The sequence below is a fragment of the Anolis sagrei genome, chromosome 4 (assembly GCF_037176765.1).
Source record: "Anolis sagrei isolate rAnoSag1 chromosome 4, rAnoSag1.mat, whole genome shotgun sequence".
NCBI lineage: Eukaryota > Metazoa > Chordata > Lepidosauria > Squamata > Dactyloidae > Anolis > Anolis sagrei.
The window spans coordinates 245,844,702-245,861,935 of record NC_090024.1 but is presented as its reverse complement, the minus strand read 5'-3'; the positions used below and the strand labels follow the sequence as shown (position 1 = coordinate 245,861,935).

The 17,234-nt window shown below is 45.6% G+C and overlaps 1 protein-coding gene across 1 annotated transcript; it reads left to right on the top strand.

Annotated features, from left to right (window-relative positions):
* The first annotated feature begins 11,848 nt into the window (after nt 1-11,848).
* On the top strand, nt 11,849-16,664 carry LOC137096773 (kunitz-type serine protease inhibitor bitisilin-3-like). The gene is made up of 3 exons (XM_067466992.1): nt 11,849-12,194; nt 16,151-16,312; nt 16,525-16,664. The coding sequence occupies exons 1-3, from the start codon at nt 11,849-11,851 to the stop codon at nt 16,662-16,664; spliced, it is 648 nt and encodes a 215-aa protein (XP_067323093.1).
* Nucleotides 16,665-17,234: the final 570 nt, after the last annotated feature.

The following is a 17,234-nucleotide window of genomic DNA, read 5'->3' as shown; positions in this document are numbered from 1 at the left end:
TAGTTTTGGCCATTCATCTCTCTAATCTGTCAAGATCGTTTTGAATCCTGCTCCTGTCCTCTGCAGTAATGGCTCTCCTTGCCAATTTGGTGTCATCTGCAAACTTGATGATCATGCCTTCTCACCCTTCATCCAAGTCATTAATAAAGATGTTGAACAGGACCGGGCCCAGGACGGAACCCTGCTTGTGGCACTCCACTTGTCACTTCTTTCAGAATGAAGGGGAAGCATTGGTGAGCACTCTCTGTGTTCGTCCACTTAACCAATTCCAGATCCACCTCACCGTAGTTTTGCCTCGCCCACATTGGACTAGTTTCCTTGCCAGAAGGTCATGGGGGACCTTGTCAAAGAAGGCCTTCCTGAAATCCAGACACGCTACACCCACGGCATCATTCCCCGCATCTACCCAGCTTGTAACTCTATCAAAAAAAGAGATCAGATGAGTCTGGCATGACTTGTTTTTGATAAATCCATGTTGACTATTAGCGATGACCGCATTTGTTTCTAAGTGTTTGCAGACCACTTCCTTAACTATCTTTTCCAGAATCTTCCCTGGCATCGATGTGAGTCATTGTTTGGGTCATCCTTTTTTCCCTTCTTTTTTCCCTTCTTGGGTTTTGAAACCCAAGTTGCAACCACAGATATTTTAAAGAGGTTTAGACTGCGATGTTCCACCCAGCATGTCTTAGAAAGAACCTGCCAAGATGCCAGATAACAATCATGATCTGCAGACTCTTTCCCAAGAAAAACCGGAAAAGCAAGTTCTTCCCTGTGTTAAAAGGTGTCATTGGGTGCACCTCTGCTGGAGAATGAATGCAATTTGGAACACATTTTAACTGCCATGGATGGCTCAATGCTACAGAATCTTAGGAGTTTTAGTTTTGCAAGATCTTTCTAGCCTTCCCTGCCCTCCAAGAAGGCTGGTGCCTCGCCAACCTACAGATCCCAGGATTGCCTAGCATTGAACCATGGTGGTTAAAGTGGGTCATTAAACTGTATTCATTCTACAATTTAGATGCACCCTTATTTGGAGGGACGCAACCCCCCCCCACTCCAAAAAAATATTAATTTTTTAATGATACATCTACATACAGTTTGATGCCAAATTGACTGCCATGGTCCAATGCTATGGAATCTTGAGGGTTGTATGAGGGTTGAATGAAAAGTAATGCCTCCACCTTCGTAACTCCTCAACCGATGGCAGTACTGGTATGCAACAGGTACTGGCTTGTTCTGTAGATTCTCCTCTACAGTTCCATTTTCGCAGGAAGCCTTAGCATTGAACGGTTGTGTTGGTAAAGTGCGAAGTATGGAACCCTGCACAGACGGACTGTCAGGATGCTGTCCATCGAGCTCGGTCACCCCATCAGTTTCAGGGTGAAACGCTGTGCTCAAAGCAGGGGTGGCTCAACCATTACGCAAAGTAAGCATTTGCAGTATAGTTGATTTTGCCCACGGGCGCTCTTGAGGTGCTCTTGGGGGAAAATAGACCTTGACATATGCAAGTTGTAGTTACTGGGATGTATAGTTCACCTACAATCAAAGAGCATTCTGAACTCCACCAATGATGGAATTGAACCAAATTTATTTACAGCATTTATATGGCACACAGAACTCCCACAACGAACAGAAAATATACATCAGTGATTGGTTGGGGGGTGGGGGATACTGTTTGCTTACCGTTGAATATTACCTAGGGCTGCCTCTGGCTCAAAGCCCTTTCTGTCCCCAGCATGTCTAGAAAGGACTTCCAGAACTGTGATGTAAATTGAGTGCCTCTGTCTGTTATAATCCTCTGAGGGCACCCGTGCAACCTGAAGACATGGTGTATGAACAGCCTGGCAAGCTCCGGGGCGGAGGGGAGTCTTTTGAGAGGTATAAAGAGTGCCTGTTTGGAGAATAAATAAATCACAGCCCAAATAGTGTTATCAGGTAGGTCCATTATAAAGTCCATCACTATCTCAGTCCAAGTTTGCATAGGGTTTGCCACTGATTGGAGCAACCCTGATGGCTTGACCACCTTTTGTTTATTTCTTACACAAGTTGAACACTCCTGTAAGTAGTCTTTGACATCCTTTGACATCCTTTGACAATTTCAAACTACAAGAAAGGAGATTCCACCTGAACATGAGGAAGAACTTCCTGAATGTGAGAGATGTTCAGCAGTGGAACTCTCTGCCCCGGAGTGTGGTGGAGGCTCCTTCTTTGGAAGTTTTTAAACAGAGGCTGGATGGTCATCTGTCAGGAGTGCTTTGCATGCAATATTCCTGCTTCTTGGCAGAATGGGGTTGGACTGGATGGCTGGATCCAACTCTTGCGCATTGTGGGCCACCAAAATTGACGGGCAATCAGCTTAAGAGTCTTTGTGAATCCAAAGTGCCCCGCCAGTTTGGAGTCATGGCCCTGCTTCAGCATCTGCCTGGAGCTGACATGGACGGTCAATGCGACTTAAGCAACGTGCAGTCATTGAATTCTTGACAGCAGAAGGTGTCACCCAAAAGGAGATTCATCAGAGAATGCAAGCTGTTTATAGTGATTGTGCTGATGTGAGTATGTGCATTATTGGGCGAGAAAGTTTAAAGATGTTGAGGTGGGAACATCTGACTTCCATGACAAACAAAGAGTTGGATGTCCTGTGACAGCAACCACGGAGTTTCACAAGGAAAAGGTTGACAGATTGATTCAGGACTATCGTCGTATCACTCAGAGAGAAATTGCAAGCATAGTTGGCATTTCACAAGAACGTGTGGGTCACAATATTGCTTTGCTTGGCTTTCAGAAGATCTGTGCACAGTGGGTCCCCAGGATGCTGACGCCTGAAATGTAAGCGCACAGACTTGAAACTTCAGAGACTGGATCTCAGCACCGTACAACATCCTCCATACAGTCCAGATTTAGCACTGCCTGACTTCCATCTGTTCCTGATAAAGAAAGAAGATCTGTGGGGACATCATTATGCTTCTGATGAAGACGTTGAGAGAACTGTGAGACAGAGTGTCGACTTCTTCTGTGATGGCTTCAGAAAACTTGTTCATTGTTGGCAGAAATGTATCCAATTGTCTGGTGATTATGTGGAAAAGTGAATAGTGGTAGTTAAAGAACACATTCTGAGGATTATTTCTGCATTTAGTTGATTAAAATATTCCCATCCAAACCCAAGTAATGAAGGTGGAGGCATTACTTTTCATTCAACCCTTGTATTTATCATGTCAAGATTGAATTGAGAATACAGTTATAATGTATCAGCTATGCAGTTATATACTAACATTACACAGTATTGCAATTCTACATTCGATATTACCTGCTTCAATGCTCATATATATAATAGAGGTGATGAGTAACGTTTGAAGCGGCTTAACAGACAGTAATTTCAGGGTGATTCAGCCAAAACCTCATCAGTTAGGAATGTGGTCTTACCTTGTTTAGGTTGAGATATGCATCTTATTTTGGAATGAAATAAATCATTTTTAAGACTCAGAAAAGTATAACATATACTGCATTTTGACTAATGTCTAGAAATTTTGAGTTGTGCTACCTACTAAATATTTGATGCTTGGTAGTTCTGACAATAGCTAGAACATACATACAGCTTTACTACTCAAAGTGAGCTTATTTCCTGAAAGGAGAGAGCTAAAGAATCAACATAGAGGTGCAGCTACACTATACAATTAATGCAGTTCGACACCACTTTAGCTGCCATTAATGCTATGTAACCCTGGGAGCTGTAGTTTGGTGAAGCAGAGAATGACAAGAACTTTGTAAAACTACAAGTCCCATGATACTACAAACTACAAGTCCCATGATACCTGGCAGCTGAAGTATGTAAACTTTATTTATCGTGTCAGCAGCGAACCAAAACAGTTGCATTGCATTAATAAACAGACAAACAAACAAACAAAACACAAAGATTGCAGACTTGGTATTCTATTAAATGTCCTTTGACCAGTCTCTGGCCACTTGGAGTGCCTCTGGTGTTGCCACAAGAAGGTCCTCCATCGTGCATGTGGCAGGGCTCAGGTTGCATTGCAGCAGGTGGTCAGTGGTTTGCTCTTCTCCACACTCACATGTCATAGATTCCACTTTGTAGTATGTAAACTGCATTAATTCTACAGTGTGGATGCACCCAGAGTTGAAGGGACCTCAAAGGCCATCCATAGAATCATAGAATCATAGAATCAAAGAGTTGGAAGAGACTTCATGGGCCATCCAGTCCAACCCCATTCTGCCAAGAAGCAGGAATATTGCATTCAAATCACCCCTGACAGATGGCCATTCAGCCTCTGCATAAAAGCTTCCAAAGAAGGAGCCTCCACCACACTCCGGGGCAGAGAGTTCCACTGCTGAATGGCTCTCAAAGTCAGAAAGTTCTTCCTCGTGTTCAGATGGAATCTCCTCTCTTGTAGTTTGAAGCCATTGTTCCGCGTCCTAGTCTCCAAGGAAGCAGAAAACAAGCTTGCTCCCTCCTCCCTGTGGCTTCCTCTGACATATTTATACATGGCTATCATATCTCCTTTCAGCCTTCTCTTCTTCAAGCTAAACATGCCCAGTTCCTTAAGCCGCTCCTCATAGGGCTTGTTCTCCAGACCCTTGATCATTTTAATCGCCCTCCTCTGGACACATTCCAGCTTGTCAATATCTCTCTTGAATTGTGGTGCCCAGAACTGGACACAATATTCCAGGTGTGGTCTAAGCAAAGCAGAATAGAGGGGTAGCATGACTTCCCTAGATCTAGGCACTATGCTCCTACTGATGCAGGCCAAAATCCCATTGGCTTTTTTTGCCACCACATCACATTGTTGGCTCATGTTTAACCTGTTGTCCACGAAGACTCCAAGATCTTTTTCACACGTCCTGCTCTCGAGCCAGGCATCGTCCCCCATTCTGTATCTTTGCATTTCGTTTTTTCTGCCTAAGTGGAGTATCTTGCATTTGTCTCTCTTGAACTTCCTTTTGTTAGTTTTGGCCCATCATCTCTCTAATCTGTCAAGATCATTTTGAATCCTGCTCCTGTCCTCTGGACTATTGGCTCTCCCTCCCAATTTGGTGTCGTCTGCAAACTTGATGATCCTGCCTTCTAGCCCTTCATCTAAGTCATTAATAAAGATGTTGAACAGGACCGGGCCCAGGGGGGAACCCTGCGGCACTCCACTTGTCACTTCTTTCCAAGATGAAGAGGAAACCTTGGGGAGAATCACCCTCTGGGTTCGTCCACTTAACCAATTACAGATCCACCTCACCGTAGTTTTGCCTAGCCCACAATGCCAATTAAGTTCTCCTTTCTGCGACAAAACAACTTGCCCATTTCTGTTGGGGGTTCGAGAACTTCTATAGGTCTGTTTTCTTTTAGCAAGAGTCCTTTATTTTTCCTTATCTTTGAGTTGAGGTAGCATTTGGTTACTTTGCAGTAAGATATTTTATCATGCAAGGCAGGCAAACCAGCATTATAAGTATCCCTATCATGCAAGACCATTGGCATCACATTGATGGTTTGTCTCTTCTCTTTCTTCGCCCTCAATGGGTAAAACCCTTCAATAGGTCCCAATCCCACAATGATCCTGTCACTTACGTTGGTGCAAAATGGGTTTCTTTTTGCTCATATGCCGGCATTAGAGCAATATTAGGAAGTTGCATTCTCCCCCTCTCACTCTCTATTCTCAAGCTGGTTATTTTCTTTTAAAATAGATAGAATTATTCGATTGTGCTAAAAAAAATTAAAGAACAGCAATAAGATAGAAGGGCAGAAGGACAACAGCAGGATCATGGAATAGTGATTCAGTGCATTTGCACAACAATTATTAGAGCAACATGTGACATCGAACCTCATATCTGTTATCAGTGATGACTGTAGTATTTATTTTATAGTGTCAGTATCAACCAGAAAATTGTACTACATTTTTAACAAATTTTTAACAAACAGACAAAACAGAGTTTGCAAACTTGGTAGTTGATAAAATGTCCTTTGACCAGTATCTGGCCACTTGGAGTGCTTCTGGTGTTGCTGCAATAAGGTCCTCCATTGTGCATGTTGCGGGGCTCAGGTTGCATTGCAGCAGGTGGTCAGTGGTTTGCTCTTCTCCGCACACGCATGTCGTGGATTCCACTTTGTGGCCCCATTTCTGAAGGTTGGCTCTGCATCTCGTGGTGCCAGAGCGCAGTCTGTTCAGCGCCTTCCAAGTTGCCCAGTCTTCTGTGTGTCCAGGGGGGAGTCTCTCATTTGGTATCAGCCATTGGTTGAAGTTCTGGGTTTGAGCCTGCCACTTTTGGACTCTCGCTTGCTGAGGAGTTCCAGCGAGTGTCTCTGTAGATCTTGGAAAACTATTTCTTAATTTAAGTCGTTGACATGCTGGCTGAAACCCAAACAAGGGATGAGCTGGAGATGTCTCTGCCTTGGTCCTTTCACTATTGGCTGCTACTTCCCGGCGGATGTCAGGTGGTGCAATACTGGCTAAGCAGTGTAATTTCTCCAGTGGTGTAGGGCGCAGACACCCCGTGATAATGCAGCATGTCTCATTAAGAGCCACATCCACTGTTTTATCATGGTGAGATGAGTTCCACACCAGGCACGCGTACTCACCAGCAGAGTAGCATAGCGCAAGGGCAGATATCTTCACTGTATCTGGTTGTGATCCCCAGGTTGTGCCAGTCAACTTTTGTATGATATTGTTTCTAGCACCCACTTTTTGCTTGATGTTCAGGCAGTGCTTCTTGTAGGTCGGGGTACGGTCCAGAGTGACTCCCAGGTATTTGGGTGCGCTGCAATGCTCCAGTAGGATCCCTTCCCAGATCATCCTCAGAGTTCGGGATGCTTGTCTGTTCTTGAGTTGGAAAGCACATGTCTGTGTTTTAGATGGGTTGGGGATCAGCTGGTTTTCCCTGTAGTAGGCAGTAAGAGCACCCAGAGCTTTGGAGAGCTTCTCTTCTACTTTCTCAAAGCTCCCTGCTTGAGCGGTGATGGCTCGATCATCAGCATAGATGAATCTCTCTGTCCCTTCTGGCAGCGGCTGGTCATTTGTGTAGATGTTGAACATGGATGGAGCAAGCACGCTCCCCTGAGGCAGGCCGTTCTTCTGTTTCCGCCATCTGCTTCTCTGGCCCTAGAACTGAACAAAAAAGCTCCTGTTTTGTAGCAGGTTTCCTATGAGGCGGGTGAGGTGGTCGTCCTTTGTGATGTTATACATTTTTCTCTGGAGGAGGCAGTGGTGGTTCACAGTATCATAAGCTGCTGACAGGTCTATGAAGGCAGTTCCATGACTGTAGTGGAACTGCAGGGATTCTGCATTAACCTATTTGCAGATTCAGGATGTTGGGTTGGATTTTTTTTCCCACTGATTCTGCACTGTAAAATGTATGCAGTTTGACACCATTTGAACTCCCTTGGCTCAGTGCTATGAGATCCTAGAATATGTAGTTTGGCGAGACTCCAGCACTCCAGCAGAAATCCCATGTTTCCTTAGCATAGAGCCATGGCAATTCAAGTAGCGCCAGACTGCATTTCTTCTACAATAGAGATGCATTCTCTTGCATTCTTCTTTCTGGGATAATTAGCAAAAGCCATTATTTATCATACAATTTCAGGAATGCAGAATGCTGGTGCCAATGGCAGACTCAGAAACAATAGCAATGTCGTCAATAAAGAAGACATCAAAGGAGGAGCTGCTGACGTTCTTGTTGTGCTGAATAGGTTGGACACCATACAGGAGACAAAAGAGAATGCCCAGAAACTACAGCTTGCAGACCCACAACCTGCATACCTTTAAGTAAATCATAATTATGTTCAATTTGTAACAATGAAGTACAACGTATTGTCGAAGGCTGTCATGGCTGGAATCACTGAGTTGTTGTAGGTTTTTTCAGGCTGTATGGCCATGGGAACCACTGACCACAGAGGGAAGCTGATGAGGAAACACAACATACAAACTGTCTACAGACCCACCAAGAAAATCCAACAAATGCTCCATTCAGCAAAGGACAAGAGGGATCCTCTCACTTCTGCAGGAGTTTACCGTGTACCACACAGCTGTGGGCAAGTCTCCATAGGGACCCCCAAACGCAGCAGCATTGCCCAACCACGAGTCAAGGAACATGAAAGGCACTGCAGACTACTTCAACCAGAGAAGTCAGCCATAGCAGAGCACCTGATGAACCAGCCTGGACATAGCACATAATTTGAGAACACAGAAATGCTGGACCACACCAACAACCACCATGTCAGGCTACACAGAGAAGCCATTGAAATCCACAAGCATGTGGACAATTTCAACAGAAAGGAAGAGACCATGAAAATGAACAAAATCTGGCTACCAGTATTAAAAAACTCTAAAATTGCAACAGCAAAACAACAGAGGGGAAGCAGGCGGGGACATCTAATCACCTCTCAACAAGAGTTTGCTCCAGGCACTGTCAGGAGGCCATTATATGCTAATCAAGGTGGTCAGTTGAAACATTCACACCTAGCCCCAGCAGACAAAAGTCCTTTGTCTCACTCTGGTCATTCCACAGATATATAAACCCTTTTCACTAGTTCCAAAAGACCTCACAACCTCTGAGGATGCTTGCCATAGATGCAGGCAAAACGTCAGGAGAGAATGCCTCTAGAACAGGGCCATACAGCCCAAAACAACCTACAACAACCCAATGAAAGTACACCCTGCACATCAGATATTTACATTACAATTCATAACAGTAGCAGTTATGACGTAGCAACAAAAATATGGTTGGGGATCACCACAACATGAGGAATTGTATTTAGAGGTCATGGCATTTGAAAGGTTGAGAACCACTGCCTTAAGGCAGAAAAGAATCCTAGAATCATAGAGTTGGATGAGACCTCATGGGCCATCCAGTCCAACCCCATTCTGCCAAGAAGCAGGAATATTGCATTCAAATCACCCCTGACAGATGGCCATCCAGCCTCTGCTTAAAAGCTTCCAAAGAAGGAGCCTCCACCACACTCCGGGGCAGAGAGTTCCACTGCTGAACGGCTCTCACAGTCAGGAAGTTCTTCCTCATGTTCAGATGGAATCTCCTCTCTTGTAGTTTGAAGCCATTGTTCCATTGTGTCCTAGTCTCCAGAGAACCAGAAAACAAGCTTGCTCCCTCCTCTCTGTGGCTTCCTCTCACATATTTATACATGGCTATCATCTCTCCTCTCAGCCTTCTCTTCTTCAGGCTAAACATGCCCAGCTCCTTAAGCCGCTCCTCATAGGGCTTGTTCTCCAGACCTTTTATCATTTTAGTCGCTCTCCTCTAGACACATTCCAGCTTGTCAATATCTCTCTTGAATTGTGGTGCCCAGAATTGGACGCAATATTCCAGGTGTGGTCTAACCAAAGCAGAATAGAGGGGTAGCATTACTTCTTTAGATCTAGACACTATGCTCCTCTTGATGCAGGCCAAAATCCCATTGGCTTTTTTTTTTTGCTGCCACATCACATTGTTGGCTCATGTTTAAGTTGTTGTCCACAAGGACCCCAAGATCTTTTTCACACGTACTGCTCTCGAGCCAGGCATCCAACATAGAGTTGGAAGAGACTTCATGGGCCATCCAGTCCAACCCCATTCTGCCAAGAAGCAGGAATATTGCATTCAAAGCACCCCCAACAGATGGCCATTCAGCCTCTGTTTAAAAGCTTCCAAAGAAGGAGCCTCCACCACACTCAGGGGCAGAGAGTTCCACTGCTGAACGGCTCTCACAGTCAGGAAGTTCTTCCTCATGTTCAGATGGAATCTGCTCTCTTGTAGTTTGAAGCCATTGTTCCATTGCGTCGTAGTCTCCAAGGAAGCAGAAAACAAGCTTGCTCCCTCCTCCCTGTGACTTCCTGTGACTTCCTGTTGTTGTTGTTGTTGTTGATGATGATGGCCTTTAGGGGATTGCCTCCAACTCTAGGTATCTATGAGGATTCTGGGACAGAAAAAAGGGCCTCCCCATAGATCTCAAAATGCAGGCAAGTTCATAAATAATTTGGACCTCAGGTCATAGAAGTCAAAACCAGCACTTTGAATTGCACCCCAGAAATTGACTGGCATTGCAGCATGGAAGTAGTGCACAACGTGACTGCACACACTTGCAATGTTAATGGGATTCCAACTCTTCTATTTATAGGTGTCGAATAATGGATAACAGGGTTGTGCTTTTGGAATAAACCTTGCCCCGTTTCATGTCCCAGCTTTTGTTGGGGGCCCCAATCCGGTTTTTGGGAGTCTCCCGAAATTGGGAGGGTAGATATTTGTTTTTGGTTTGGAGCCCCAAAAATCAGACCATTAAGGGGTGGGGAATTTCCCACTCATTGTCTCAACTTTCCTGGCACGTCCTTCCATTCTTCTTACCTGGCACCTGCTGTTTCCACTCTAAAGTAGAAAGGGTTCCGTCCTGGGCCGGTCCTGCTCAGGATCTTCATTCATAACTTAGAAGAAGGGCCATCAAGTTTGCAGACGACACCAAACTGGGAGGGATAGTCAAGACTCCAGAGGACAGGAGCAGGATTCAAAATGATCTTGACAGATTAGAGAGATGATTGGCCAAAACTAACAAAATGAAGTTCAACAGTGACAAATGCAAGATACTCCACTTAGGCAGGAAAAAAGAAATGCAAAGATACAGAATGGGGGACAATGCTTGGCTCGAGAGCAGTACGTGTGAAAAAGATCTTGGAGTCCTCGTGGAAAACAAGTTAAACATGAGCCAGGAATGTGATGTGGTGGCAAAAAAAGCCAATGGGATTTTGGCCTGCATCAATAGGAGCCTAGTGTCTAGATCTAGGGAAGTCCTGCTCCCCATGCTCTATTCTGCTTTGGTTAGACCACACCTGGAATATTGTGTCCAATTCTGGGCACCACAATTCAAGACAGATGTTGACAAGCTGGAATGTGTCCAGAGGAGGGCGACTAAAATGATCAAGGGTCTGGAGAACAAGCCCTATGAGGAGCAGCTTAAGGAGCTGGGCATGTTTAGCCTGAAGAAGAGAAGGCTGAGAGGAGATGTGATAGCCATGTATAAATATGTGAGAGGAAGCCACGGGGAGGAGGGAGTGAGCTTCCTTTCTGCTTCCCTGGAGACTAGGACGCAATGGAACAATGGCTTCAAACTCCAAGAAAGGAGATTCCATCCGAACATGAGGAAGAACTTCCTGACTGTGAGAGCCGTTCAGCAGTGGAACTCTCTGCCCCTGAGTGCGGTGGAGGCTCCTTCTTTGGAAGCTTTTAAGCAGAGGCTGGATGGCCATCTGTCAGGGGTGATTTGAATGCAATATTCCTGCTTCTTGGCAGAAAGGGGTTGGACTGGATGGCCCATCAGGTCTCTTCCAACTCTTTGATTCTATGATTCTATGAAACAGTAGAAACAGTAGGAACAAATTGCGCACACAACTCTAATGGATAAGTTTTGCAAAATGTTTTCTTCTTGCATTGCCCACTTCCATTCGTGTTTGGGCTAACTTGGAAATGGACAATCTGATGATGTCTCTTGAGGCCAGCTACTGGGCCAGAAAGTGCCTTCAGTTTGGAGCAGAAACTAGGAGCCTGGGTTCCCTTCCCAATTGTCCATGCTTTTCCATCGTAGCCTGGAGGTGTCTCCATTAGTTGCAGGAGAATAATGGAGATATTTAATACTTACGCAAAGGCCAAAGCTCTTCAACCAGACAACACCCCATGGCCTGTAATTTCTATTGTTTTATTTTTCAACCTGTTTAACCTTTCCTGGAATCGGTATATAAAAGAGCTCAGGGGTGCCAGAGCGTCATTGCATTCCTGCTGGACCATGGATTCCTCAAGCAACCTCATCGTCTTCCTTGCAGGGCTCTTAGCTGTGATGACCGCTTATGCCAATTTGTATGGTAAGTGATGCTCCAAGATGTTGTTATGGAACATCCTTGGGTGCATCTTCACTTCAGGACTAATGAAGTTTGGAACCAACTTAACTGCCATGGTGCAATGCTATGGCATCCTGGGAGTTGCAGTTTTGCAAGCCTTTTCTGTCCAAGTCTTGATGTCTCACCAGAATCATATTAGCCCAACCTTTTTTTGTTATCTCACAGAAAATTGCAATTATCCTTCGGACCCAGGGCCATGCCACAAATACGAGCGCCGTTACTTCTACAACTCGCATTCAAAGAAGTGTGAGGTCTTCTATTACGGTGGCTGCAAGGGGAATGAGAACAATTTTAGGACTTTGCAGGAATGTCAAACTACCTGCAGAGGTAAGTAAACTTCCACTTACATTTGAGAAGTTACAGGCTGCAAACAGTGTAGAATGACTAGGTTCTTGTAGGTTTTTTCAGGCTATAGGGCCATGTTCTAGAGGCATTTCTCCTGACGTTTCGCCTGCATCTATGGCAAGCATCCTCAGAGGTAGTGAGGTCTGTTGGAAATAGGAAAATGGGTTTATATATCTGTGGAATGACTGGGGTGGGGCAAAGAGCTCTCTGCTGAAGCTAGGTGTGAATGTTTCAGCTGATCACCTTCATTAGCATTTGAAAGCCTGACTGAGCCTGGGAACTCTAAAATCACAACAGCAGAACAGCAGAGAGGAAACAACCAGGCACACCTTAACACCTCTCAACAGAACATTTTCCCAGGCTCAGTCAGGCCTTCAAATGCTAATGAAGGTGATCAGCTGAAACATTCACACCTAGTATTGTCGAAGGCTTTCATGGCTGGAATCACTAGGTTCTTGTGGGTTTTTTCGGGCTATAGGGCCATGTTCTAGAGGCATTTCTCCTAGAGGCAGGAGAAATGCCTCTAGAACATGGCCCTATAGCCCTAAAAAACCCACAAGAACCTATTCACACCTAGCTTCAGCAGAGAGCTCTTTGCCCCACCCCAGTCATTCCACAGATATGTTGTTGTTCATTCGTTCAGTCGTCTCCGACTCTTCGTGACCTCATGGACCAGTCCACGCCAGAGCTCCCTGTCGGCCATTACCACCCCCAGCTCCCTCAAGGTCAGTCCAGTCACTTCAAGGATGCCATCCATCCATCTTGCCCTTGGTCGGCCCCTCTTCCTTTTGCCTTCCACTTTCCCCAGCATAATTGTCTTCTCTAGGCTTTGCTGTCTCCTCATGATGTGGCCAAAGGACTTCAACTTTGTCTCTAGTATCTTTCCCTCCAGTGAGCAGTCGGGCTTTCTTTCCTGGAGGATGGACTGGTTGGATCTTCTCGCAGTCCAAGGCACTCTCAGCACTTTCCTCCAACACCACAGCTCAAAAGCATCGATCTTCCTTCGCTCAGCCTTCCCTCAGGTCCAGCTCTCACATCCGTAGGTGACTACAGGGAATACCATGGCTTTGACTAGGCAATGGATCTTTGTTGCCAGTCTGATGTCTCTACTCTTCACTATTTTATGGAGACTGGACATTGCTCTCCTCCCAAGAAGTAAGCATCTCCTGATTTCCTGGCCACAGTCTGCATCTCCAGTCATCTTTGCACCTAGAAATACAAAGTCTGTCACGGCCTCCACGTTTTCTCCCTCTATTTTCCAGTTGTCAATCATTCTTGTTGCCATAATCTTGGTTTTTTTGACGTTTAGCTGCAACCCGGCTTTTGCGCTTTCTTCTTTCACCTTGATTAGAAGGCTCCTCAGATCCTCCTCGCTTTCGGCCATCAGGGTGGTGTCATCTGCATATCTGAGGTTGTTAATGTTTCTTCCAGCAATTTTCACCCCAGCCTTGCATTCATCCAGCCCCGCACATCCTCGCATGATGTGTTCTGCATACAAGTTAAAAAGGTTGGGTGAGAGGATGCAGCCTTGCCGGACGCCTTTCCCAATCTTGAACCAGTCTGTTGTTCCGTGGTCAGTTCTGACTGTTGCTACTTGGTCCTTGTACAGATTCCTCAGGAGAGAGGGAAGGGGGCTTGGGATGCCCATCCCACTAAGAACTTGCCACAATTTATTATGATCCACACAGTCAAAGGCTTTAGAATAGTCAATGAAGCAGAAGTAGATGTTTTTCTGAAACTCCCTGCCTTTCTCCATTATCCAGCGGATATTGGCAATCTGGTCTCTCGTTCCTCTGCCTTTTCTAAACCCAGCTTGGACATCTGGCAAAGATGTCCAAATATATATAAGATGCTTGCCATAGAGAGAGAATGCCTCTAGAACATGGCCATACAGCCCGAAAAAACCTACAACAACCCAGTGATTCCGGCCATGAAAGCCTTCGACAAGACAGATATATAAGCCCATTTTTCCTATTTCCAACAGACCTCACTGCCTCTGAAGATGCTTGCCATAGATGCAGGCGAAACGTCAGGAGAGAATGCCTCTAGAACATGGCCATATAGCCCGAAAAAACCCACAAGAACCTAGTGATTCCAGCCATGAAAGCCTTCGACAATACAGTGTAGAATGAATTTTGTTTGACACCATTTTACCTGATATGGCTCAATGCTGTGCAATCATGGGGGTGTCTATTGTTTTGGACTTCTGGGGGTTGGAATCCAAAACACCTGGAGGGCTGAAGTTTGCCCATGCCTGGTGTAAATTTATTTATTTATTTATTTCAAATATTTGTACCCCGCCCTTCTCAACCACCGATGGGGGACTCAGGGCGGCTTATAGCTGGCAACGATTCAATGCCCCCATATACAACATAATAAATACAATAATTGCATACAGATAAAAACATTAAATCAATTCAAATTTAAAATCTGTTTTAAATATTACAGGCTGGTTGGCCTTATCTAAACCGAATTCTGTGACCAAAGACTCCATCAAAATCTTCTCCACAGTCCATTTTCCATAGCGTTGTCAACGTTGTCATTGTCTTGTCGAAGGCTTTCATGGCCGGAATCACTGGGTTGTTGTAGGTTTTTTCGGGCTGTATGGCCATGTTCTAGAGGCATTCTCTCTCTATGGCAAGCATCTTCAGAGGTTGTGAGGACCTCTGAACCTCTAGAACATGGCCATACAGCCCTAGAAAACCTACAACAACCCATTGTCATTGTCAGCATGCTACTTGAAGGCCTGGTCCCACAACCACGCTTCCAACTTCTTTCTGAAGGAAAGGAGGGATGTAAATAACCTAACTTTGCTGGAGAGCAAGTTCCACAGGCAGGGACCACCACCGAGAAGGCCCTGTCCTTCATCCCTGCCAAGTGCATTTGCTATAGAGGTGGGGTCAAGAGCAGGGCCTCCCCAGAAGATCTTAAGCTCCAAGGTGGGATGTAGAGGGAGATACATTCAGACAAGTACGCTGGGTCAGAATGTGTAGGGCTTTATAGGTCAAGACCAGCACTTTGAACTGTGCTCGGAACAGGACCGGCAACCAGTGGAGCAAACACAACAGGGGGTGGTATGCTCCAGTGAGTAATCTAGTTGGACTAGTTGGAGTTTCCAAACAGTCTTCAAAGGCAACCCCATGTAGAGCTTGTTGCAGTAATCTATTTGGGATATAACAAGAGTGTGGACCACTGTGGCCAGATCAGACTTCCCAAGGTACGGGTGCAGCTGGCGCACAAGTTTTAACTGTGCAAAAGCTCTCTCAGCCACCACCGAGACCTGGGTTTCCAGGCTCAGCGATGGATCCAGGATCACTCCCAAGCTGCGAATCTGCATCTTCAGGGTGTATGCACTCCAAGACAGAGCAAAGGGGATGGTGCATGAAGATTCTTGACCACACCTGGAATATCGTGTCCAATTCTGGGCACCACAATTCAAGAGAGACATTGACAAGCTGGAATGTGTCCAGAGGAGGGCGACTCAAATGATCAAGGGTCTGGAGAACAAGCCCTATGAGGAGCGGCTTAAGGAGCTGGGCATGTTTAGCCTGAAGAAGAGAAGGCTGAGAGGAGATATGATAGCCATGTATAAATATGTGAGAGGAAGCCACAGGGAGGAGGGAGCAAGCTTGTTTTCTGCTTCCTTGGAGACTAGGCTTCAATGGCTTCAAACTACAAGAAAGGAGATTCCATCTGAACATGAGGAAGAACTTCCTGACTGTGAGAGCCGTTCAGCAGTGGAACTCTCTGCCCTGGAGTGTGGTGGAGGCTCCTTCTTTGGAAGCTTTTAAGCAGAGGCTGGATGGCAATCAGGGGGGTCAGGGGTGATTTGAATGCAACTTTCCTGCTTCTTGTCGGGGGTTGGACTGGATGGCCCAGGAGGTCTCTTCCAACTCTTTGATTCTATGATTCTATGACTCTTTCTTTTCCTCTTGCAGAGCCATGTTACCTTCCACCAAATCCCGGTCTGTGTCGAGGGAAAGATGTCTATTATTACTACAACTTGACTTCCCACACATGTGAGAAATTCCCTTACGGTGCTTGCAAAGCAAATGGAAACAATTTCAAGACTTGGGAGCAGTGCCAATACACCTGTGTAGGTACGTCGGAAAACCAAGAGAGGTGCCACAAAGGATAGTGGAGAAGGTCAGGCATGGGGGGGGGGGGGAGCTCTAGCTGGGAGTGGGAAGTGTATCCAAGAAGGTTAGACTAGATGGCCACTGGGGTTCCTTTCAACACTTGAGATGGGAGATCCCATATCCACTGATGACTATTCTGAAAAGGAATCTCACATTCCCCTTTTGTGTTGCAGAGAAACCTGGTATCTGCCCCAGACCTCCTCCAGATACCATGACCATCTGCCTAGTAAATTGTGAGAGTGACTGGTCATGCCCTGGCAAGGAGAAGTGCTGCTCCTATGGATGCCTGGTGGACTGCATGAGTCCCAAATAAGGTGAGAAGGACAATCACCATAATTGTGTGCGCATGCAGTATCAGATCTGTAGCAACGAATAGAGAAAGGTTGTTTACCTTGCTGTCATCTAGAAGTGTTTATTTCTATCAAATAGAGGTGAGAGCAGGTTCTTATTCTTCTGCTCTACAGTCAGAAGGTGCATCTGCATTATAGAGTTAATGAAGTTTGACACCACTTGAACTGCCTTGGCTGAATGCTATGGAATCCAGAGAGTTTTAGTTTTATAAGGACTTATAAGTGCTGGTTTTAACCTTTAAAGCCCTAAACGGTTCTGGCCCAGACTACCTGTCCAAATGTATCTCCTGTTACGAACCATCACGAAATTTGAGATCATGCGGAGAGGTCCTGCTCTCGATCCCACCACTATTGCAAACATGACTGGTGGGGACGAGGGACAGGGTCTTCTCTGTAGTGCCCCCCCCCCCCGTCTAACACAACAGGGGGGTGGTATGCTCCCTGTATGACGCTCCAGTGAGTAATCTAGCTGCTGCTCGTATAACTAGTTGGAGTTTCTGAACAGTCTTCAAAGGCAACCCCAAGTAGAGCAC